This window comes from Nuphar pumila, chromosome 7, assembly GCF_984573655.1.
Source record: "Nuphar pumila chromosome 7, dmNupPumi1.hap1.1, whole genome shotgun sequence".
NCBI lineage: Eukaryota > Viridiplantae > Streptophyta > Magnoliopsida > Nymphaeales > Nymphaeaceae > Nuphar > Nuphar pumila.
This window is the reverse complement of record NC_143255.1, coordinates 114,587,688-114,614,595: the sequence shown is the minus strand read 5'-3', so window position 1 is coordinate 114,614,595 and position 26,908 is coordinate 114,587,688. Positions and strand designations below refer to the sequence as shown.

At 37.3% G+C, this 26,908-nt stretch overlaps 1 protein-coding gene across 1 annotated transcript; it reads left to right on the top strand.

Moving 5' to 3' along the window:
- Nucleotides 1-369: 369 nt before the first annotated feature.
- LOC149833022 (F-box protein PP2-A15-like) lies at nucleotides 370-4,331 on the top strand. The gene is made up of 3 exons (XM_090014857.1): nucleotides 370-1,499; nucleotides 1,695-1,813; nucleotides 3,659-4,331. The coding sequence occupies exons 1-3, from the start codon at nucleotides 1,191-1,193 to the stop codon at nucleotides 4,113-4,115; spliced, it is 885 nt and encodes a 294-aa protein (XP_089870983.1). The 5' UTR covers nucleotides 370-1,190; the 3' UTR covers nucleotides 4,116-4,331.
- Nucleotides 4,332-26,908: the final 22,577 nt, after the last annotated feature.

Below are 26,908 nucleotides of genomic sequence, written 5' to 3'. Positions count from 1 at the left end.
AGATATCTGGATGGTTGGCCTGCAAAATATCATGATTAAGGGGGACGTTTGTTTCATGCTCTTTCTTACGAAATATATGAAAGAAGAGTGAAATAAACATCTTCATGAGAAATATGTAGTGGGGAAACACTTTCCTTCCTAAGTGTCCTTTTCAAGGTAATGTAGCTCCCGTCGGTGGGACTTTAACAAACACCCCTAAGGGTCTTAAAAAAAGAAAAAACAAAGATGGTCATTTTGAAATTTACTGTTGTTAAAATCTGAAATGAGGGTATTTGAAAACTGAGAAAATATAGATGGGTATTTTAATTAAAGCTAAATGTTTGGCGTCCACGTGAAAAATATGCGTATTTTTATTATGCCCCGCCCCTTACCAGAGAGAGAGAGAGAGACGAAGCGTTCCTCCTGCTTCGCCCACGATTTCCCGGTCTTTCGAAATTCCGAAACTGCCCCTCCGTCGTCTCCCTCCGGCTCGCCTGTGGCATGCAGGAATCCGCAGACGGGGGTTGGGGGAGACGAAGGTGCGGGCGAGGGAAACATACGACTTCGTTTCTGCGTGTTTAATGGGAATTTGGTGCTCTCGTGCTCTCTCTCGCTGAACGATTTCCATCGTTTGTTGATGAATTTTCGTGTGGGCGAGAGATTTACGGTTTGGTTTCGGTTGTTGTTGATGGGTGTTTGTGTATAGGGAAAGTTTGACGGAGGACTTATTTTTTCTGCGTGGTTGAGAAGGAATTGGAGGCTCTCGTGCTCTCTTGTTTGTGGTTGAACAATTCTGTGTGTGTGGAGAAGAAGTGTGTTTGGGATTTCTTTTTTTTTCACCGTTGTGGATGAATTTTTGTGTGTAAAATAGGATGTGGGTCTCGTTTCGGTTGTCGATGATGGGTATGTGTATAGGAATGTGAAAGACGTATAGAGATTTCTTGATTTAGCTTCAGAATCTGAGAGAAAAAGTAGGGGAAGAAGAAATTAGAGTTATTTCCCCTTTTTTCTGTTAATTTGCGGGCTTGGTATATGCGAATGTAAAAAAAAACAGGGTTTTGGTAGAATGTAAATCGGAGGAAAGTTTTTTTTTCTTTTATTTTTCTGTTTGGGGTTGAATTTTGGGTGGAAGAAGGTAGATTCGGGTTTGTAGATCGAGGAGATTAGTTTTTAATCAACACCCCCCCCCCCCCCTTTCCCCTCTTCTTTTTATGGGTGCGAACCTCTCTTGCTTGACGGAAGGAGATGGATCAACTCGATGGCCTGGTTTGGGTGACATCCCCGAGAGTTGCATCGCTTCCGTGTTCATGTACATGAGTCCGCCGGAGATCTGCAGACTGGCGCGTCTGAGCCGGTCGTTCAGCGGCGCGGCGTCGGCGGATTTCGTTTGGGAGTCGAAGTTGCCGGCGAATTATCGGTATCTGTTGACGAAATTGTTCCGGGATAATTTGGGGAACTGTACAAAGAAGGAGATTTACGCCATCCTGTCTCGCCCCAACCCCTTCGATGGCGGTACTAAGGTTGGTTCTCTCCTCTGCTTTCTTTCTTCTTTTATTGATTCAGTTCTAAAGTTCCTCGTCTTCTGTAATTGGGATTTTGGGGGATTGTTTTCCTTGGGTGTTGGTTTTTCCCACTTTTCTTTTTCCCATTTTTTACAGTGGGGTTACTTTTTCTGGAGGATATTTTGAGTTAATATTCTTGTTTGGTTTGCTCAGGAAGTCTGGGTGGAGAAGACAACTGGTGCAATCTGCTTGTCTATCTCTTCAAAGGCCATGTCGATAACGGGTATCGACGATCGTAGATATTGGAATTATATTCCTACTGAGGAATCCAGGTGGGTTTTCCATTCTCTGCGGAGTTTTCCATTCTCTGCGGAATTGTGCCGCTGTGTTCATGTTAAGCCTTTGTACCAACTTTAGTTGTTTTTTTCTGTCATGGTTTATGTTGCAAGCGCATTCAATCATGTTGAGAAGTAGAAATATGCAGATGTGCTATGTGATTACTGTAAATGTTTATTTTGAAGAAACAATCATGAGAATACTTGAGATGAAATTCATGGTGAAGAAAAAAATGTGTTTATTTTTTGAGGAAATGTTTCTGTCTTGCAATAATTGGGGATCGAAATTTGTACATTTTACATTGCGATTGCATGATGTCCTTTTTCTTTCTCTTTGTTGTCTTGTATAACATCTGGATACTGATTCCGGTGGACTCTATGGAACTTGGCATGGGATATTAGGAGCAGTGTGGATCTGAATCAAATCTCATGGCTTCAAAATTATTTCCGTCTGAGTGATGTATGTGTTTGATTCAGACCCTCTTTCAGGACAGGAGCGACTAGCTAAAAAAAATACTTAGTGACCTAAAGCTTTTTAATTGGTTCCACCTCTGAAGAATTAGATGATCCATGAAAATGTGGAAATTTGTATTAGATGCGTTTAAGTTATGTTATGATTTCTTCAATCTGGAGTATCTGTTTATGCTTATTGTATCATCTTTTTCCAAGAAAATGCTGTTGACCATCTCTTGATGTTCATTTGAGAATATTCTTTCAGCCTTCATACCAGAATGAGTGTAATGGTTTGCTTCTTGGCAAGAAAATTTTTTGGCTGTTGGAGATTTGACGGTTGATCCGAGCTGAATTGTGGTGCGGTTTTTCTTGCTGCTAAATGGTTGATGATGACACATTTCTGATTTCTCTTTGGATGTGATATATAGTTAGCACTTAACCCCTCCTCCTTTCCTCTCTCCCTCTACTGATTTTGATTGGACTCGGGGTCTCTGGGAGCTTGAAAACCTGTTCTTGTCTCTCTAACCAGGTTTTTTTATGGTTTGGTGATTCCTATATTGATCCTTTTGTGTTTTGAAAACGTGATATTGCATTTATTGATTGCGGCAAAAGTACTTCAGCTATACCATGTGCTTCAATAGCTGTATGAGAATGGTTTGTCAAGTAAATCGATTTGAGATCCAATTCCTGGTTTTTACAATTCCCTTTATGCTTGTTTCTGCACATGAAATTGCTCTTCTTTTATCAACTCTCGTCGAAAGCAGGCTTACCTCCGACATGTCCAAGTGTCATTTCCCTGACTATAACCAAAAGGCTTACCTCTGACAGAATGACGTGAAATAACCAGCTCACAGCTCTCTCTCTCTCTCTCTCTCTCTCTCTCTCTCTCTCTCTCTCTCTCTCTCTGTGCGCGCCCGCCAGCCGTAGGCTTATTCCTCGCAGAATTATATGAAATAGCCAGCTCGCAGCTTCTTCTTCTTTTTGTGACGACTGTTATATCTGTTGATATTCTGTGATTACACTGCTGGTGGCTGCTATGTGTTTGCAGCAGTTTCTTGAACAATATTTTTGCATGTGCTAACATTATCGCATTAAAAGATGTGCTTAAAATGAATTTTTTTTCTCAGAGAATTGTACAGGATTGTCATATAAGGGAGTAGATGGATTCTTTTAATATCTTTTTGAGTTGTGCCATGGGGATCATTCTGATTTGATTAACCAACGATGTATTAAATCTGACCATGTAATTTTTTTTTTCTTTGTGGCTAATGTCGTCAACTGAGCCCTCTACCACGTTATCCCATCCACAACCATCATTTTGAGTTAATGTTGCAGCCTTTAGTCAGTCCTTTTATGGAAGGCACCTAACAAGAGAGATCGCCATTGCAGGTTCCATGCGGTTGCTTATCTTCAGCAAATTTGGTGGGTTGAAGTACATGGTGAGCTAGAGTTCCATTTTCCAGCTGGGACATACGGCCTATACTTCAGACTTCAGCTGGGTCGTGCATCCAGAAGATTCGGTCGGCGTCACTGTAACTTTGATCATGTTCACGGCTGGGATCTTAAGCCAGTGAGATTCCAGTTCTCTACTTCTGATGGTCAGCACACCCTATGCGAGCGTTATCTTGAAGATCCTGAAAACAATGGAACAGCTGGTGGTACATCCCAGATACGTGGGAAGTGGACCGATTATCATGTTGGCGATTTTGTCATGGCGAATTCTGACTCCCCCACAAAGATCAAGTTCTCCATGATACAGATCGACTGCACCCATACGAAGGGTGGTCTCTGCCTTGATTCTGTATTGATAATTCCGATGGAGGTAGCCAAGAGGAAGTTCTGTTAGTTTTTGTGGTAGAAAAGCTGTAGCGTGTGTTTTTGCTGGAATCGCTAAAACAAAGGGTGTAAAGAGCTCTATATTACAGGTCGGGTTTTTGTGTTCCTGTAGTACTAGCGATTTCTGCTGTTTTCTGTTGTAAGTTTAGGTGTGTTTGTACATGTAAATTTTCTTTCTATATATATTTTCTCTAGTGGAACTTCTATCTTCTCAGATGTCCCAAAATTTCGTGCTTTGAAATTTTCTTGTATTCTTTTGCATCACAATGGCTACACTGGTTACCTTGCTTCAAATGTCGACATCATAGTTATCAGAGTGAGAAGTAGGCATGCATGAGAAGCGATGCGTGAATCGAGAAGCAGGTGTTCAAAAAATTGCCTTACCGCATGACAAGGGAAAGTAACATTAAGAACAAAAGGATAAAAAACTGTGTTGTCATCTAAGTACTACTTTAAGCCATTTGTCCAAAAATACTTGTCATATTGTAGGTTTTAATATTAATTAATCTAGAATCTAGCATGAAAAATGTATGTTCCATGTATCGCCAGTTCTTAAAGTTTTAGAAGCATGAAATAAGCTCTCATGGTTTCTGTTATGAAAACCATGTACAGGCACAAAGCAAAACACAAGATAAAAGAAAAGAGAACAAGAGAAGATATGAGATTTAAGTGGTTCAGCACTTATGTAGAAAATACAATGAACTTTCAAAACCCTAATCCTCAATACACTCGAAACTGTCTTGTCCAACTCCAAAAGAAGCATCAGTTCAATACACCCAAAATTGTATTGTCCAACTCCAAATGGAAGCGGCAGTACATACAACCAAGGACAAAAAACCATAATCAGTACAAAATCAAAAATTACAAAACCAGACAGATCAAGCTCTCCATGATCACCACAAACTTCATGAAAAAATCTCATTGTACGATCTTCAGAACATTTTCGAATCAGGTCGTGCATCAAATCTGATCCAAAATTCAAAACACCCACACAACAGTTTCATTATTTGGAAGCAATGCTTTCCAAGGGAGATAATGAGTTTTCTTAGAGGCCTGAGCTGATGAGGAGGTCTAGGGTTTTCCGTAATGAATCCAGTGATAGTCTGCACGGCAGATCTGGGTGCCTTGGTCACCGACACTGCACTTGTGCATCAATCCAAGGACATCGATTGCTTTCAATGTCAGCCAGGGCCAGGCTCCAAATCCTGACAGGTTGGCTCAAGCTTGGCCTGTCTGAAATTTCGCTAGAACAAAGGACCTGTGGGTCCTCCAAGCGCAGAACCGTTCATTCAATGGGATAGATTACATATATAGTTGATCATAAATTGTCTTGAGTTTCTTGGCTCCATCAACTTTATGTCGAAATCCCACAAAACTGAACGTGAAGGGTGCTTTATTTTTTTTGTTTTTTGATATTTAAGAACCTCAGTTTAGTGGGGGCTCATTAGAGATTGACGTTCTGCCGTTGGCTCACCCCAAAGGGATTAAAACCCCTCGGCTACCCTCTGTACCCATCAAGGAGCTTGCTGCTTTCGCCTCGAAGCAAAGGACACACACCTCAGATATCGAACTCTTGACGTCCTTCAATTTGAATGCCTTAATCAGACTCACCTGGCAAAGTGTGCAAAGCCCTTATGAGCAGAATGAATGGTGCGTTAACCACGCTTATAGTTGCCGATTAATTAGTTACAACTCATTGATTAATGGTGTGATCAGATCAGAAACTGGCTTTGCAGAATCAATCAATTAAATTAAGTCGGTGTTTGCTTTCATTGTTGGGGACTTCAATCCTCACCGAAACAGTTTTTTGGGGGCCTTGTCTTCTTTTGATCTTTCAACTCTTGACCTTTTTGTTTTTTGCGGTGAGAAGTCTTTGAAGGATCCATCATTAAGACTTTTTTAAAACCTTTTTTTAGGTGAGAAGTATTTGAATATTGGTATCAGTCATGCACTTGAACATATTAGATCTTTTGACCTTTTTCATGATTGTAGATATTTTTCTTGGAACCGAAGGTTGGGTTGAAGTCTATTGCTGGTCTGGGACCCGGAATGGATGCTTATCTTCCTCTCTACCTTACAATTAAATTAAAATTTCAATATTCATAAAGTGATGATAAACATGATCTCTTCCATCCATCAATGGATCATCATGGGGACCATAACGTTCGATTAGTCAATATGCATCCAAGCCTCTGCTTGATTCAATCCTTATGTATTGATATTTTCAAGAGAGCAACTGATTTTTCACTATAATAATATTGGGACCATAGTCACAAATATCATCCATATTTTGAAACTATCAAGATTTGCGGAGACAACTTACAATCATGATACTTCAAACTATCTAAATTTTATTTCATTCCGAAAAAAGAAAACTATCTAAATTTTATCAGGTCGTCATGTTTAACGTGCTTTTGAATTTTTCACATCAAAATATCATTATGTTTTTATATAGTTTCCTTGATTTCTAAAATCTGATATTTCAGATTATCACCTTGAATATGTCATAAAAATCCAAGACATCATGTATTGTGCATCCTTTGCTAAGAGTAAACGGGTGAATTCACTCAATAAATTGTAAAAATATGAATTATTATGTAAAACCTCTAAAATCAATAAATTCACTTAAATTTAAGATGTACTCACTCAATAAATTACAAAAAAATATGAATTAAAATGCAAAATTTCTAAAATCTAAAATATAGATAGAAAAAAAGTCAGATATAGCATGCATTCAGCAAGAAATTTGCAAAAATATGTATTATAAGTCAAACCCTAAAATTTAAAGTATACTTGAAAAAAATATCAGATATAGCATGCTTTCACCCAATAAACTACAAAAATATGAATTAAAATACAAAAAACTTAAAATAAAAAGCATACAAGATAAAAGAAATAAGATTTAACATGTATTCACTAAGAAAAAATTGCAAAAATATGAATTATAAACTAAATTTTTAAAATTTAAAGCATACTTAAATCTAAAAAATAAGATAAAGCATGCATTCACTCAATAAATTATAAAAATATGAATTAAAATACAAAACTTTTAAAATCTAAAACATACATGAGAAAAAAATCAGATTTAGCATTCTTTCACTTAATATATTACAAATATATGGATTAAAATACAAAACTCCTAAAATCTAATGCATACTTGAAACAGAAAATCTAATTTAACATGCATTCACTTAATAAATTATAAAATTATGGATTATAATATAAAACCTCTAACATCTAAAGCATACTAAAAAAAAATCGAATTTAGCATGCATTCGCTCAATCAATTATAAAATTGGCAATTAAAATATAAAACTCTTAAAATCAAAATCATACATGAAAAAAATTGGATTTAGCATGCATTCTCAATAAATTACAAAAATATGGATTATAATCTAAAACTCCTAAATATAAAGCATAAATAAAAAAAAAGAATTAGCAAGCATTCACTTGATAAATTATAAAATTAATAATTAAAATATAAAACTCCTAAAATCTAAATCATACATAAGAAAAAAATTTAAATTTAACATGGATTCACTCAATAAATTATAAAATTATGGATTATAATCCCAAACCCATAAATTCTAAAGCATATATAAAAAAATCAAATTTAGCATGCATTCACTTAATCAATTACAAAAATATAGATTATAATCCAAAAATTTTAAGATCTAAAGCATACATAAAAAATAGATATTTAACATGCATTCACTCAATAAATTATAAAATTAGTAATTAAAATACAAAACCCTTAAAATATAAATCATACATGAGAAAAAAATAGATTTAACATGCATTCACTCAATAAATTATAAAATTATGGATTATAATCCAAAACTCCTAAAATTTAAAGTATGCATAAAAAAAATTGGATTTAAAATACCTTGGGTGAAGATGCCAGAGATAATGTCATCAGGAGCGAAGAACGCCAAAGAGGATGCCGTCGAGATCAAAGGATGCTAAAGAGGATGCCGTTGGTGGTGGTAGGTGATCAGAGAGAGAGACGTCGGTGATGGTGGGAACCCGTGGTGTCTGGTGAGCAGAGAGAGCAGAGAGTGTGTGTGTGTGAGAGAAGAACACCAACGATGGTGAGAACCGGTGGTGGCTGACGGTGGTGTTCGGTGAACACGCAAAGAGAGAGAGGAGATTTTTCGAGAGAGAGCCCGTGAAAGAGTGAAAAGACAATTTTTTTGAAATCCATGTATTTTTATTGGCACACTTTTTTTGTGCATTAGGAGAAATTGTTTTTTAATGGTGACTTCTATTGTGCATGAGAAAAAATTGAATATTGGCACACTTTTATTGTGCACCAGAAAAGTTTATTATACTGGTGCAATACATTACACGCCAATATAACTCACTTTATTATTAACGCTAAGTAAAATAGCGCCAATGAAAATGCTCTTTTACTGGTGCACCAAGGGAAACACACTAGTAAAAGAGCTTTTTCTTGTAGTGTGCATCACTCTCTTTGTGGGTATATGTGTGTATGTGATCTCATGCTCGATTTTGTAGGGTGGCGACCAGATTATATGCTCTGTTTGGGAGCCCTTAATCAATGCTCTCTCTGCCCTTTGGGAGTAGTGGCCTTGCCAAACACTTCATAGAACAGTGTTGACAGTGTGAACACCTCATTTCAACACTATTCACAAGAGATGTTTTGAAACTCCGATCTTTATGCCATGTTTTAGCAAAACCATATTTTTTTTACACATAAGAAAGCTGGGGTTAGGCAGACCCTGCCTGTTTATTCCAAGATTATAAGCAAATTTACAAAGGGGGACCCCAGTCCGGGGTCATATTCAACCACTGTTTATCAGAATCAATAGTAGCTACACATGCCAATTTTTGTGCCAGGGAATTGAATCCCTTGGAAACAAACCTATTCCTACACTGATCAAAGGACTAAATTTTGATAACCAGAACCACTGGTAGCTCAGTTGCGCTACCTCTGTCACAATTGATATGAGCAACTTGGCCCTTGATGTTGCCACTATTTTGGCAATTCCAGTGCAAGACTTGAATAGAGCCTTAATAGCTTTTCATTGTGTCGTTGATGACAATTCGAGTTTCATACCCATCTTGAAGGATGACATTAATTCTTTACCACTATTCACAATGTGCAGTACCACTTTTTTGGATTTTAATGAATCTTGTGTTGATGGTAAAGAAAAGAATGCAACCAGTCTATATCACAAAGATATGTGGCATGAGGATGTGTGACGCAGGTCAATTTTTTTTTTTAGAAAATAGGGCACAAGGAGAATGAATTTTTTATTTATTATTTAATAAAAAATCAATTTTAACATTTTCATATTGAAATAAAGTTTTATTAAAATAATATTAAAAACTACTACAAATTATGAAAATAATGCTAAAAAATGGTCCTATGTGTTGGCATATGCATCTATGCATCCGACCATACCACCAAGGACACTAACAAAATGGCGTGTTCCTATGACTTAGTGAAAGAAGTTCGAATTGAATTGAATTTCTGATCAATTGAATGTCTTTTACAAAAAGTAAAATACATAAATATAAATGTCAACCCATCTTGGTCGATCCCTTTCCTAAAATGTATCCTTTCCTAAAATGTAGGTAACTAATCAGCAGATAGCTAACAACAAATAACGATAAGGAATAAAAGTAGTTAACATTAGATAATGATAAGGAATAAAGATAGTTAACGGCAGATAACAATAAGGAATAAAGATAGTTAACAACAGATAGCGATAAGGATAACCATATGGTTAATGATATTTTTACAATATATTTTTACAGTAGCTAATACGCCCCCCTCAAGTTGGAGTATGTAGATTGAGCATGCCCAACTTGGTCTTCAGAATAGAGAGTGCTCACTATCAAGGCCTTTGTGAAAATGTCTACGCACTGTGAATGGGTAGGGATGAATTGAGTACGGATTAACCCGTTATGAATTTTCTTCTGAATAAGATGACAATCGATTTCGATGTGTTTGGTGTGCTCATGGTAAACAGGATTAGCAGCAATATGCAACGCTACTTGATTGTCACAAAATAGAGTTATTGGTTGAGGATGAGGGATCCCAAAATCTATCAACAAATATTTGACCCAATGAGTTCACAAGTTGCTAAGGACATAGAATAGTACTCGACTTCTGCAGATGATCGACATACAGTTGACTATTTCTTTGATTTCCAAGATATTGGATTCAGACCAATCATAATGCAATATCCAGAAGTAGATCTATGGGTCATTGGGCAAGAAGCTCAATCTGAATCAAAATAGCTGATAACAGTCAATAGACTACATGAATTCATTAGAATCCCTTGGTCTGGGTTACCTTTGAGATATCACAAAATCCAGAGAGTTGCCTTCATATGAGGAGTGCATGGTTGGCTTAGAAATTGACTTAGAACATGGACTGCATAGAAGATATTAGGGATGCGATGGTGAGATATACCAGACGACCAATCAGTCGTCGATAGAGACTCAAATCTTCTAAAATGGATCCATCGTCATTATTGAACTTTGAATTTTTCTCCATGGGAAAACAACATGGCCTCAAGCCTATATATCCCTTGTCCTCTAATATATCCAGTGTATACTTTTGTTGAGATTGGAATATCTCCTACTTGGATCGAGCCATTTCAATGACCAAAAAATATTTTAGATTATTGAGATCTTTGAGGCAAAATTTATTGTTGAAATTCCTTTTAAGGTCACTAATTTGATTAAGATTATGTCATCGACGTACACCAATATGAACATTTGGTAGTCATTTTCTGTATGTGAGAATAAAGAGTAATTTGCCTTAGTTTGAACAAATTTGATCTCCCTTAAATAAGATGAGAGTTGCGCAAACCAATTTTATAAGGATTGTTTGAGTCCATAGAGAGACTTATTTAAGCGGTAAACTTATTGTGCTCCCTAACTGAAAATTTTGGGGGGCAAATGTATGTATACTTTTTCATCTAGATCACCATGAAGAAATGCATTATTGACATCAATTTGAAAAAGATGCCAATTACATATAAAAACAATGGCAAAAAATCCAACGGTGACTATCTTGGACACTGGAGCATACATTTAATTGTAATCAAGACCTTTGATTTGAGTGTACCCTTTAGCAACCAAGCATGCCTTATAACGTTCGATGAAACCATCAGATTTATATTTAACTTTATAGACCCATTTGCAATCTACAGGATGCTTAACTTTAGGTAAATTCATCACCATCTAGGTCTTGTTCTCCTCAAGTGCTCGGATTTCATCAACCATAGTATCACACCAATGTTAGTGTTTTATGGCTTGAACAAAAGTCTTTGGCTAAGAATTTTGAGTGATTGCCACCAAGAAAACTCTATGGAAAGGAGAAAAGTATTGATATGCATGATAATGACTAAGAGCATTATGGGTACTTGGAGCTACATCACATTCATCTAACTGGAGTACGGGGGTTGTAGGGTAACACTTGAAATCCTTGAGGTATAAGGGTGGTTAGCGAGAACGATCAGATCTTCAAATTTGAGGCATTCCTTGGGCATTTTGTTCGCTGACAGGATTGGACTGGTCATCAGGTGTAGACGATGGTTCTTGATCATGAGAGTCATTCGGGTTGGTGGGTAAAGGCTCATGGTCTTGAGTATATGGTGGGATGACTTGTAGTTCAAATATTGGTATGGGTATAACATTATCATCATCGATGGAAGAAGCTTTATCATCTTGAAAAGGAAAATTATTTTCATAAAATTTGACATCTCTACTGACAAATATCTTTTGAGATTCAAGATTATAAACCTTATAACCAACTTGACCATATGGATATCCTACAAAGATGTATTGTTTGGCATGAGTGTCAAATTTATGGGTATGATTGATGTTAAATGCATAACATAAGCATCCAAATATTCTTAAATGATCATATTTGGGTGCTTTGTTGTATAGCATCTCATAGGAAGTTTTACCCATCAAGGGTTTTGAGGGAAGTCGATTTATAAGATATGTTTTAGTAATAACACATTTTTCCCAAAACTTGATTGGTAAGTTGGATTGAAATCGGAGGGCTTGAGCCACATTCAATAAATCTCTATGTTTGCGTTCAATAACTCTGTTTTGTTGCGGAATTGCTACGCAACTATGCTCATGGTTGATTCCATTTTCTCTAAGATAGACTTGCATGTTATTTGAAAAAAATTGATTTCATTGTTAGATCTAATGCCCAAAACATTGGTTTGAAATTGATTTTAAATCAACGCAATAAAATTCTTGATGATATTGAATGTCTCAGACTTATACCTCATACGATATACCCACGTGCATCTAAATGGGCTTCTGACATAGATGGAGTTTGATATATACTTTATATGTCGCAATGTAAAAATTTGAATGGTTTGGAAGATGATATGGTCCCATGGGAAAATGACAATTTGGTTTGTTTGGCCTTATTAAAAATGGAACAATGTTCATGAGAAATTTTTTCATTAAATTTATTGGAATCAACAAGAACTTGAAGTTGAGAATTTGATAAATGTCTAAGTCTAAGGTGCCAAATGGAAGGAGATGAAGTATTCAAGGCATGGTTACCATCTTTCTCAAGGATGTAAAGATTTTCTTGCAGCCTACATTGTTTCAATATTCATCTTCAAGTGTGGGTCATGAAATACACAATGATTTTCTTTAAATACGTCCTATGCTAAATCACAGATTAATTTACCAATAGAGATGAGGTTGAATTTGAAATAAGGAACATATAAGACATTATGTAAGGTAATTGTTGATGACAATATGACGTTGCCAATGTCAATAACAGGAAAGGGCGTTCCATCAGGGATGCCGATGGGTGGAAAAGAAATTGGCACAGGTGATGAAAGGTTAGATATTGAATTTGTGATGTGATCTGTCCAATATTCAGATGCAGATAAACAAACTAATAGTTAAGGTATATTACCTGCAAGGTTGGCCATAGATGGAGTGTTTTGGTTTACCTAGATTGACAATGGCTATGATCTTGTAATATTGTTTTTGAGTAAGTTTAGGAAGAGAGGGTCCGAAAATTGGCTTTTCAAGTTTGGTTGTGGAGTGACATACATTGGCATTAGCCTGACTGCTGAAGCGAACATTGAAAGAACCCCTTGATCGGTTAGAAAAACCATGAAGATAATAACATTTTGCCTTGATGTGGCCTAGATGTCCAAAATGTTCGCATTTCAATCTGGTGTGCATCTGGGCTATCTTTGATGTGTCAGCTTTGATAGGCTAATTGCTTCTATCGATTGTTGTGGCAACTAGTTCATGGGTTGGTGTGAGATGAAGGTCACGTTGTCGTTCTTCTTGAATGATCAATGAATAGGCCTTGGACATGTTTGGTAATGGTGTCATGAGGAGTAATTAACTCCAGGTGGCACTAAACTTGTCATTGAAGCCCATTAAAAATTGAATGAGTCTCTCTCGTTGTTAAAGTTCTTGAATGATCTTCATGGCCCCGCATGAGCAAGGTGAAATCTTAACGTATGTGGACATTTCGTCCCATAAACCCTTCAGTTTGGTGAAATACACTGCTACTGAAGATTGTCTTTGCTTGATATTGATTATATTTTTATGGATTTGATATATTCTGAGAGAGTTCGATCGAGAGAAACTCTCATGAAGCTCTGCCCAAACCTCAGCTACGATTTACACATAGATCACATTGGCTGCTAGGTCTTTGTGAATGCAGTTGAGTAACCAGGATAGTACCATATTGTTGCAACGTTCCCACATAGCAATATTTGATGACGATAATTCAGGTTTCGTGATTGATCCATCGACAAAACCCAATTTATTCTTGGCACTTAGTGCCATAACCATTGCTCTACTCCACATCGAGTAGTTGTCTCCAATAAGCTGTTGAGACAGTAGGGATATCCCTAAGTTATCTGAGTGATGGAGGAAAATGGATTAATTGTCGATTCTTTTGTGTTCTCCGATGAACCGACACCGCTATTGATGTTATCAGAAGCCATTGAGGACAACTTGGAGATGATGCACATGGAGTTGATCTCACTTGACTATTACGCGGACCGATAGGATATCGACCCTCTTGATTATTCATGATTTAGTGAAGAAACGAACTATGATACTTCTGGGGATCTTCGGCCAGCACAATAGACTGTCTACCACAATGGGAAGCGAGATTCACCAGTCAGAGATGTCCCTGCTCTGATACCAAGAAAGAAGTTCAAATTGAATTGAATTCCTGATCAATTGAATGTCTTTTACAAAAAGTAAAATACATAAATACAAATGTCAACCTATCGTGGTTGATCGCTTTCCTAAAATGTAGGTAACTAATCAACAAATAGCTAACAACAGATAACGATAAGGAATAAAGATAGTTAACAACAAATAACGATAAAGATAAGCATATGGTTAACAATATTTTTACAACACATTTTTATAGTAGCTAATACTTAGCTATTAGCCTATTACTATAATGATGCTTGTATAACATTATATTCATTATATTTAGTAAATTAATAAAGAGTTGCTCAACCTATTTTTTACTTTAAATAAGAAAGGAAATCATTCGTGCAAGGTGGTTGGGATCAATGTTGTCAGTATCAGAATTAGACATGTATCATATTTCATATTGTATCTTATTGGACCCGTATCTATTGGTATCTGTCTATTTAAAAATGATTTTTTATAAAAAATTCATAAAAATAAAAAATATTAAAAAAATGGAAAACTATAAAAAAATAAAAATTAAAGATTTAAAAAATCAATATAACTCAAAAAAAATACAGAAATAAGCAATCAGCCTGAATAGACGGTGGACGAAGGGTAGTCGATAGGGTTGGTCGAAGTTGAGTGCGGCACCACGACGAAACTGAAAAGGTGAACTGGCGGACAACTTGAAATAAAAAAGGGCAAGAGAAAGGCAAAAACTCAAAAGTGAAAAGACCAGGGCCGCAGGCACTAGGAATAACTAGAAAAGGGGTCGATTCTTTGAATCATTTCGGCCTTAATCGACCTATCGTTTTAAAAGGTCAATTCAGACCCTTGTATTGTAGCAAAAATCTAACGTATGATACATATCAGTTGATACGCACTGATATTGATAACATTGGTTGGGATAGGATTATTGGCCTCAACCCCTCATCAGTCACCCCTCGTAGATATAAAACCTTCGACCCCACCCCCCATCTCCCTCTACTTGATGAGTAAATTTCCTTATCACTTCGACCTTGTAGCAAAGGATGCACACCCTTGGTACTGAAGTCTTAAAGGATGACCTACCTAGGCAATGAAGACTTTAGAACCCTTGTGGTTGTGGGTTAGCTGCTCAACTAATTGGCTATTTGAAACCTCAAATATTTCTTGTTACATTCAATTGTCTTTTCTTCTTTAATGTATTACAAGTACATGCCTTAGTTGGAATAGGATTCAGAGGTCCCATTACATTTTCAACCCCAGCCACAAATCAAGATCGAAGTTGATGCAGGGCGATCTCACAAACAAGAGCAGCATTTGTCATTGTGCAGTGTGTGGATCTATCTTCCACTCGGTTGAACAATGTGAAATGAAGAGACAAATCTCAATTGCTCCTAAAAAAAAGATAGACACAGGATGGAAGCAAGTGAAGATCTCTTAAAGGAGTTGATGCATGATTCAAAAAACTTTGAACCAGCCATATCAGAATCCTTTTATAGACCTCAGTGATGAATAGAGACTAACAACACCTCAAGGAATACACATCAGAGTGCAAGTCTTCCACAATTTGTCTCCAACTCCAAGTACCAGGGAATGGACCTAGATTTTGCCCTACAACAGCGAATGAAACAATACCCTCATTCTTCAGGCAAGACTTAAGTCCCATGGGATCACCGTCCCACTATGTTCCCCGCACAGGAATAAGAAAGGGAAAGAATTGGGATATGCCAGCTATAGGAACAAGGAGGGAAAAGAACATGGAACCAACAATACCACCGGGAGCATGAATCTTCCTAGCAAGCCTCTGAGATGTAGATCAACGGGAAGAAGCCCACGATACAACACTCTAAGGGAAAGAAGAAAGACTCGGTGATCATCAACACCAATTCCTCAGCCATATCCCAACTCAAGACATGCCAGGGGGAACATGAAGTCACATGATCGCAGTCCAAGGATGTTCTGTCAATAATAACAACTGACACGTCAGACAACATGCAAATCGAGGACCCCAACCAGGTAAGTATCTCAAAACTTCCTTCTATCTTCCATCATCTCCTTTCAACGGGGGAAGGAACTTCCAATTGACATCCAACTTGACCCTCCTCTAGATCTCCCCCTACTTGGATTTCCCAACCTGATATCCCTCTTGGAGAACTTGAATCAGACCCATATCAACTCCATTTGGTTAGAAGGAGCATATTGGTGTGAGTTTTGGAAAACCCTTTTTAAAACAATATTTTTAAATAAAATCAAGTGAAAGCCAAACACACAAATTATAAAAACTAGCTCGCACGAGTGGTGGAGTCTTGGTCGATCTTAAGGAACGGAAAATACTTTGTATTCAAACACACAATCTAAACTACTCTTTATTGCCAAAAAGAAAATCAATTAATTGAATTAATAAGGGAGATAATGCAGCCCTCTACGGAGGACTTTAAACAATAATTAATGGTCTTATTACAAACCCAAATAATTGAAATAAAAATAAAAAGTTAATTCTAAAAGAAAGAGAAAATGTCTTCAGTGCTTGAGTCTCCTTGTCCCCTTTGTGTTCCCTTTAATGAAACAGGTAATGCATGTTTTCTTTTGCTCTTTGAGGGCTCCCTGAGGACACTTCTGAGAGCCTGAAGGGACCTCAGAGGGTACTTTAGGGGTACAAAAAGGGCTCTATCGCACATTTCAACGCTTCCCTACAAAACACAAAAACAAGAAACAAAGCAGTACAATGAAAACTAAACAAGAATTTACTAGCTAATGACAAAAAATTCAGCAGAAACAAGATTTGAATTAACTAAACTAAGCTAAGCATAAACTAAACTATGAACTAACTAATAACCTAACATTAAAAGACAAAATAATAAAACAAACTATCTAACTAATCAAAACTAATGTCTAACAAACTAATAAGAGATCAAAACTAACAAACTAAATGAATATAACAAGGTTGTATGGATTTTCAGAATTAAATAAAGCTGGACGTAAAGAATAAAACAAAACTAACTTATGCTAGATATTTAACTAAACACTAAACAAAATAAGAAATTAACTAAAAACTATAAATCAGTTGTTGCTATTCTCTCTTTTTTCTATCTAAACTAACAATATTAAATAGGCTAACGTGGATGACATACCTACTTTGCCTAATTGAATTAAATGAATATTAAGCTACAACAATACTCAGCAAAGAAAAATAAGCAAATGACTACTCTAACCTATTCTCAAGGAAAACGCAAGTAACAAAAAAAAAACATCGGCTATTAACAACTAACTACCTTACATGACAAATCAAAGTCAACTCATTAAAACTGGCCAATTGAATTACACTAACATTAAACTATGGCTGAACACGGCTGCATATCAAATCTAAACGGCTTACCAAAAAATGATACTTAAAAAAAATTGACTCCTATGCACTAATTAAGGATCATGTAAAACAAACAATCGAAGGAAAAAAATCTGAACTGCAACCAAATAAAGTGAATCTAAACTAAATAGTTGTATCCCGAACTAACATTCAACTATCAAAACTATGTTTATTTTAAAACAACAAAACACTTATTAATTAACTATTCAAGAAAACGATTAACTATCAAAATGAAATCTGTATTTTTTTCTTTTTTCTTTTTTTTAGATGCAAGATATGAACTAACCTAATATAAATATGTAGATGATGTGATTCTATAATTTATGCAATGCGAAACAAAAACTATGATGAAAAAGAGGGAGAAGAAATGACCTGTCGCGGATCACCTCCAACGGATGGGTTGAGAAGAAGATGGTTGATCTCAGCTGCACACATGCCTCCCCGATGAAGAAGAAGAAGTTGTTGACGACGAAAGGGGTTTGAAGCAAGAAGAAAAAGAGAAAGAAGAAGAAGAAAGGGGAGAAAAGGTAGAGAAAGAAATAGGCAAAAGGGAAACAGAGAGAGCAAGGGAGAGAGAGAAGAGAGAGGAGGAAAGGGGGGGGGGGGTCCAATGCTGGAAAAAACATCTCATCCTTCTTGGCATAACTATTTATAATGACATATTAGGTTAAAACATATTTTTAAAAATAAGTCTAAATAATTTTCAGTAATTTCCAAAAAGAGGTCTTTTGAAAAACATGTTTCATAAAACAAAACCTCCTAAACCAATAAAAACTTCTACTTAAACTCTTCTAAACTAATTAAAACTCTAATTAAAAATTCTTAAACTAAATAAAACACTGAAAAACGCAGGGCAAGCTTTGAAGTACATGATTTTCTGATAATTTCTATTTCAATATGGTTTCTCGAAACTAATATAAAAATGAGTTTTTGAAGCATTTTTTCACTGGATCATGCATAAATAAAGATGAATAAAATGTGAATATGTATGCATGATCACATATCCAAATCTCCTTCTTTACTGACACGGGAAAGTCTCGAAAAGGAGAATAGGGCATTCCCTCGTCTCAGACAAGGGCCCTACTTTAGACAAGGGGCAACTGCATGTTGAGCTTCTAAAACTCATGTAAATACTTGCTCTATCCAAGCTCTTAGTCTAGAAAAAATGAGGAAACATCCTTGCAAAACCCAAAGGCTATCAATAAAGGAAGGACTTTGCAAGAGGATGCCCTTATGTCAGACACCGAAGAGCCCTCATCAGAACCTCCTAAAAAACCAGGATTTTACCCCTCACCATCCTCGTGAATCTCTATCATGGAATGTCTGGGTTTTTGCCACTAGTTGGCCCGCTGACATATTTTGGACACTGTAAAGTAGTATCAGTTGGACCTAGATTTTCTTTTAGAAACAAAGATGACAAAAGATAAATTAGAGCTCTTATTCAAGGAATTTTTAGACTATGGAATCATAGGGAATTTTGACAATGTTGAAAACAACAAAATTCTATGTTTTTTAAACAAGAACGTTGTAAAGGTTGAGGTGTTTTTTTCATTAAATCAGATTATAATAGTCTTAATGGAACACAAAGAGCATCTGATAGTAGCTTCAGGAGTGTATGGTTGGAATATTGCATCCCAACGAGCCTCTCTATGGCAACAAATGGAAAGGCATCTCAAAGACCAACATTGGATTATAATTGGGGATTTGAACACCACCTACCATGTCATAGAAAAGGTGGGTTCAAAACTAGGTCACGTCATTAATGACCAATTTAACAACTTCTTGGCTATTTGCGGTCTAGTCAAAATTTCTATGCCAAACGCTTCCTTCACTTGGCACAATCATAAAGAAGGCTAAGGATTCTGGGCGGGATCGATGTCTCGTGAATGGCCCTTGGATTCAAAGATTTCTGAACTCAGAGGGCCTTCTGCTGCCCACACTCACATTAGACCATAATGGAGTGTTTATCAAATCTGCTCAGTACATCAAGTGCTCCCCCCTCCCCCCCTTAAGTTTTTCAACTACTGGTCCAAGGAGGAAGAATGTGAGCAAATTATCCAAGCTAATTCAGACCAAAACATTAGGGGTTGTGTGATGTTTGCCTTGACTACCAAATTATCTAATACCAAAAGGGCACTAAGTCAATAGTCAAAAACAAAGATTGATAGTGTAATGCCCTAAAAAAATTAACTTGGAAAATTTAAGAAAATTTTAAAATTTTTATAATTAATCCTTTTTTAGAGTTAAAATGATAGTACAATAGAATATTTGTTTGAAAATATCAAGTTAACGAACCTTGTGTGGGTTACAGGCAAAATATCCAACAAATGAATTAGGTCCCCAAATGTCTCGGATTTGGGTTCACATTTCCACACAATCAATTAAATCCATAATGATTCAAACCAAAGATTAAAATTGAAATAGTTTTATATAAATATCCATATACAAAACACCAAAATGTGATCACGAGCGAACAGAAAGAGACAGTAGAATCTTGACATCGCCATGTCATCGGGTCATCGCCTGTAGCTAGGGGTGGCAATCGAGTCAGGTTGGCGGGTTGACGGGTCAACACGACAGGTTCGCGGGTCATCATACCTCAACACGAACCTGACCCGTTTATTAAACTAGTCGGCTGTGGCAAACACGAACCCAGCCCATTTATTAAATGAGTAACCCGACAAGACACGATTAACCCGTTTAATAAACGGGTCAGGTCGGGTAAACGGGTTGGCAGGTTGTCAAGTCGGTTTTGGGTAAGCGAGTAAACTGGTTGGCGGGCAGGTTGGCCGGTGGGTCAGGGTTGGGTAAACGGGTTGGCGGGTCGGGTTAGGTTCAGGTAAATGGGTAAACGGGTCAACGAGCCACTACCGAGCAGTGCTCCAGTCCCTGTCGTCCATCTTCGTCGGGAAAGCCGACCGGCTCCACCAGATCGTCACCATCATCTCTGAGGCCGCGAAGCAGTCGCTGAAGAGGAAGGGGCTCCACTTCCCACCCTGGCAGAAGCCCGAATACATGCGCGGCAAATGGCTCTCCCCCTACGAGCGGACGAAGTCGAGCCAGGGCGAAGAGGAGAAGAAGGCTGCCACCACCATCGCCGTGAAACCCTCCGACCTCTCTACCACCAGATTTTTCGACGAGTTCGAGTTGCGCTTTAGCGACAATCTCGGCTAGGGAAAAGACGCCATCGGTGGTGGTGGTCAGATGAGGGTGGTGGTGACAGAGTGGACACCGCCGATGATCAAGCCGAAGAGTGCCCACAAGGAAGGCAAGATCATCGCCGGATTAGCCTTTGTTTTCCGAGAGAAACCCTAAATCCCTAATCAAGTATTCAAAAGGAAAAAGGACCCAAAGGTAAATAAGTAAAAGGGTTGGCGGGTCAGGTTCGGGTAAACAGGTTGACCCGCCCGCCTAACCCGTTTATTAAACGGGTCAGACGGGTTGGCAGGTTGGCATACCCTTAACACGAACCCGACCCGTTTAATAAACGGGTTAGGCGGGTCGACCCGTTTACGACACGAAACCGTTTAAGCTGAACCCGAACCCTCCTAAGAAGCAGGTTGGCGGGTTGGGTTGGCGGGTCATGTCAGAAATTGCCACCCCTACCTATAGCAGCTATTTACTCATCACTTGGATTCAATAAAATGGGTTAGACTTATGAAAGCCTAATAGGTATAACAATGTCACATAGTTGTACATAACTAATACATGTATGACGAATAGTCATGCATGTGTGTGTGTGTATATATATATATATATATTTATATATATATATATATATATATATATATATATATTAGTCACATCAATAATATCATAATACATGCAACTTGAACAATATGTTAACTTGTATAAGCAGGGCATCATTTTCATTTTAATTAACAGTGTGAATACCAGGTCTTTGTTTCGATATTATCCTACCAACGAGAAATCATATGATGAATACGTAGAGACAGACTAAGACTATTCGAGGGTTTATTATCTTATGTACATTCATACCCTAAATGACTAGTTGAATCCGCTCCTAAGGGAACAATGTAATAATCGAGAGAGAAATCTTCGGAGGCCACTTGTTTGGATGCATCCCACTCTTCTGTAGAAGAACATGGATCTATCACCTAGGATAAAATTGGTAGTCTGCCCCCTAACTCCGTAGGTTGGGGACCAACCAAGTTATTATCACTGGAAGCATAATAATCACTCAAATGTCCTACAGTGTTTTGTACCACTTACACTCTCCGAGGTAAGACGACTTGTGTAGATGGATTGCAAGTTATTGTTTAGAAGGTTTATTGTATTACCTTACATGTGCCTAATCAATCTAGCACTGATGGCTCAGTAGCCCAAAATATCCTTCTAGGGTACTATCCATCCTGCCATTATAGGCATGAGCATCTATCTCCTAAAGGTAGTTATTTCTTTAATTGCTCGGTCATTTATTACATTTATATGCTCGGGTATAGAAAATTATATAAGCATCTTGCCTATGAAGATGATCTAAAAAATATATGTGCATGATATTTTTTATAGTATTGTGCATTAATGCACAATGAGATTTGTCATAAAGCCCAACTCATCCATCAATATACGGACATGTCTCGCATGTCTTATAGTACAACAATGATGATAATTAAGCCAGTTTTAAAAAAAGATCTACACTTTCGTATATGAAAACTAGCAGGAGTATTTAGGAAAGTATCGCCATCAAAACGATTTCTCGAACCTCAAGTCAAGGTGGATCCAGGTTATTCCCATATGCATTTTGAAGAACTTGACATACATGTGACTGAAGCCAATATAATTGAAGTCTCACATTTACCGGTTCAAGATAGATTCATTTGTATAGTTCTAAATCATATAAAAAACTCAATCTTTTTTAACAACTTTCAAAGTTTGAACTACGCAGTGTTAATGTTTCGTAAAGTTTGATATTTGAAAGTGTCTGATGCATGCAAATGTAAATTATCGTGCACATGTGAACATAAATCTTTTGTTTATTTCATAAATTATCGGATGCATGCGAACGTAAAATTCTGCACACATGCAAACATAAATCTCTTATTTATTTTATAAATTATCTAATACATACAAACATAAAATCTTGTATGCATGTGGACATAAATCTCTTATTTATTTTGTAAATTATTGGATGCATACGAACGTAAAATCTCTCATGCATGCAAACGTAAATCTCTTGTTTATTTTGAAAATTATCAGATGCATGTGAATGTAAAATCTCGCACGCATGCAGACATAAATTACTTGTTTATTTTACAAATTATTAGATGCATGCAAATATAAAATTTTGTTTGCGAACTTAAGTTAACATACAAAACATGTGTTCGTAAGTCGATGTATAAATGTATTTTTGAATAAATGAATTAAAGTACGCATATGCACATAAAAGTGTGTGTGCATAAGTAAATCATGCATAATCTAAATAAAGCGAGCATACACAAAACTATGTAAGTAAATAGATACATGTGTAATTTAAATAAAATAACATCTGCATAAATAACAACATAAATAAATACATGTATAATTTAAATAAAATAAATATATGCAAAACTAAATACGTAAATAAATGCATGTATAATTTAAGTAAAGAAGCATAGTATATAAATAAATGCACACAAATATAACAGCATCTACATAGATGCTATCGTAAATAAATGTAGACCTAATTTAAATAAAGCATCTCTACCTAAATAGATCATATATATATATATATTAATTAATTAATTAATATTGATATACTTAATACTAGAACAAGATCGTATAAGTATGGTCATGTGATGTGATTACTTGGTGAATCAGAATATAGGCAGAGGCTCGTTTGTGCCTCGTAATTCGTACCACTCGATTCATAAGGTCTTGTATTGTTATGTACGTATGTTGGCCATGGTAAGTGTGTTTGTGACCGTGGGGCCCACCTGACCAGGCAGCGAAGACATTGATTCTCGAGCTGCCGCTTTTTTCTTTCCTTTTTTCCTTGCCTGTCACAGCAAGGGAGCGGAGCGAGGGATACTGAGGGTAGACCTCACAAATGCAAGGGACCACCACGGCAGGGGGAGGGAGAGTCTTGCCAAAAACAAAAAAGGGAAGAAGAGGGAGGGGAAGAGCCAGACGACTTTTCCTCTTCTCGGAGAAACAGAAAAGGGGAGAAGAGAGGAGAGAGGGAAAGCAGTGGGAAGAGGGAGATAACCACGTGAGAGAGGCGGTTGGCTGGGTGAAGAATCGAATGGGGTCCGGTTGGGAGCTGTCTTCCGATAACTTAGTGGCTGGCGGCGGTTTGGGTACTTTGTAATAGAGAAACGAGGAGGAAGAAAGGGGGGCCTGCAGGGTGGTTATTGAACAGGGAACACACCCAAGGGAAATGGGGTTCCTGCTGAACAGAAGGTCGGCTGGGTGCACCGGCTGGCAGGCGATGGTGATAGCCTCCGGTTCACCGGAAGGGACAAGGCTCAGCAAGATATCGAGGGGGGGTAATGTTTTTGATGAAAAACTTTAGGGGAGAGGGGGGTTTAAATAGAGGGTGAGGCGGTGGGTGTTTTTGGTCCAACCCAAACGGTTTGTTAGGGTGAGAAAGAGAGGGTGTCTTGGGCGTTGATGCTTAGATTTGGATTGGATCCAACCCCAACCCATAGTATTTAAACATTTTGGGTGGTGGGTGTGCATATGATTGGATTTGGGTTGAATCCATTTAGATCCAACCCCAATCCAAAGTGTTTAAACACTCTTAAACAAAACATGTGATTTGGGGTTTGATCGGATTGGGTTGGGTTCATTTGGATCCAACTCAATCCATCATACTTTTATTATATATATATATATATATATAATTGGACAGTCTATATGTATCCAATTCTTGGCCTGATGTGTTTAACAATTTGGATCTCTTCTGGATATAACTTGTTTTGTGATTGGATTCACTTAATGGATCCAAATCTCAAACTTATGGTTTGATTAACCTGGATCTCTTTCTAGATCCAACTCAAATCTAGGCTTGTTGATTTGGGCTGATCATCCTCTCCAAGACTTTCTCATTATGTTGACCATCACTTTTGTAATGACTTTGTATATAAGGTTATATAGACCTATAGGTTGAAATTGACTTAAATGGTTGGCTCCCTCATTCTAATAAATCATGACAATATGAGTATAATTGATGCTTTTAAACTTTGAAAAAAAATTATTGACTACCTTCAATAAATCCTCTCATACAATATGTCAATATTTTCGTAAAAAAAACCTTGGGAAACCATTAGGGCTCGGGGCATTAGAGGCATCAAGCTCAAAAACCGATGTCTTAATCTCCTCTAGTGACAAGGTTTATGTCAATTGATTATTCTCATTGAGGGAGACCCCTGGTTTCCCGCATGCCAAAAAGTTGAGTCATTCTCATAGGGTTTTCTGGAAGAGATCGGTAAAGAAGGCCACTGCTTTCTTCTTGATGTCTTCTTGGTTATTGATCTGGGATGAGATATGATTCTTCTTTATATTGTGGTTGTAGATGGAGTGGAAGAATTTTGTGTTTTTGTCTCCCTCTTCTTGTCAGAAACATCAAGCTTTTTTATGCCACATAGATTCTTTCATTTCTTGGAGAGCTTGGAGTGAGTCACGAAGCTGAATTTGCTTCCTATTTCCCTACTTTCAATTCTTCTTGACAATCCTCTAATTCTTTTTGAACTGATTTGATCCTTTATGGTGTGTTGCCTATAAACTCAACATTTTTTGTTAAATTTTTTGAAATAATAAGGGGTTATCCTAGTACTTTTTGGATATAATTATCAATGATTTTATCAAGTTATTTAAGATGTATGAGCTTTTTAAATATCATTAGATTTGGATCTCGATGGGGGGCCACAAAGATCAAGCCTCATGAAACCCATTTCAAAATGTGCATTTGGGATGTCTGAGATCCACTGAATCTTCTAGTTAATTGAGTTTGGATCCAAAGAGAGATATGAATGTTTTCTAAAACAATATAGTAAAGACTAATGTCCATATAGGCCAAAGCATTCCTATTGACCCATGAAATGGTGGATTCATTGCTCTTGAGTAAAAAGAGAAATCATTTTTAAAAAAAAGACCTTGCAAATGCGATTTCTAGGAGAAAATGCTTCAATTTTTATTTTTTATTTTGCCCTTAGTTGGATTGCTAGAATCATGCAATTCGTGAGAACAACCTTGTATGTTGTCATTGTAAATGGTGAAGCAACAACATAGTTTAAGGGAAGCAAAGGCATTAGGCAAGGGGACCACCTGTCCCAAGCTGATCTTTTGAAATAGGACATATGCAGTGCAGAGCTCTACTGAATGGAAAATGCATCGAGTGTAGGAACGTGCGGTATGTGTTCGCTTGATCAGTGACGTGCGGTGGTAGCACGACATGCGATAGGCATCAGTATTGTCGTTAGTGCATTGCTGTGTGGTGGCACAAACGTGGAGCGTTGTTTGGTTAAGTAATGATAGTGGATCACAGATTGTTGCCTTTGGAGATTTGGTTAAGGATCTTTCGGCTTGCAAGAAGTCCCACGCGTAGCGGTTGAATGCAATGAGGTGCATATGGGTTAGGGCTAATTCCCTCAGGAATCACTTTAGGTGGTTTCAACCGAGTATGGTGACTCAGGGCTAGGCAAGTGAATGCTTAGGCACAGGCGAATGAGTCTGGGTGGTGCTCTTCGTTATGGTGTTCAATCATCAACTGGTCTTCGGATTGAGGGCCGCAAGGTCTTGTTTCTTCAGTAACAAGGTTTTGTTGTGGCGTACGCATGAAGTCACAATATGTTCTATGGCACGCAAGGCTAAGGCAAAGTTTGTACCTCTTTCGAAAGTAATAGCTAGTATGAAACAGTTATGCACCAAGCATCATAAACTACATGGAATGTGTATTTAAAAATATACTTGATTAGCTTTCACTAGACAGTTGCACACGGGGTGGTGCGTAAGGCCAATGAAAATGATTTAGCACATGGAAAGATGTTGGTACGTGGACTTTGGCCGTTAGGCTAACCAGCTTGGCGCGTTGCGGGTTTACGAAGCATTTTATACCCGTAACATAGCGATAGAAAGGCTTGCGGTGGTAAGGAAGGACCATTATGCTGCACTGACTTATTGAAAAAAGTAAGCCCATGACACCACCTCTCCTCTTATTTATTTCTCATGATCATGGAACGCCTCACGATCTCATTGCCTTGTAAGAGAAAATCATTACATCCATAAGGGACTTCAAATGACATCATTCATACGATCCCTATTCT

What these genes read in the sequence shown, in the direction of transcription:
- LOC149833022 (XM_090014857.1), top strand. Translation starts at nt 1,191, where the DNA reads ATGGGTGCGAACCTCTCTTGCTTGACGGAAGGAGATGGATCAACTCGA. An exon ending in CCTTCGATGGCGGTACTAAG is followed by an intron (nt 1,500 to 1,694) that starts GTTGGTTCTCTC and finishes TGGTTTGCTCAG; the next exon opens with GAAGTCTGGGTGGAGAAGAC. An exon ending in ATTCCTACTGAGGAATCCAG is followed by an intron (nt 1,814 to 3,658) that starts GTGGGTTTTCCA and finishes TCGCCATTGCAG; the next exon opens with GTTCCATGCGGTTGCTTATC.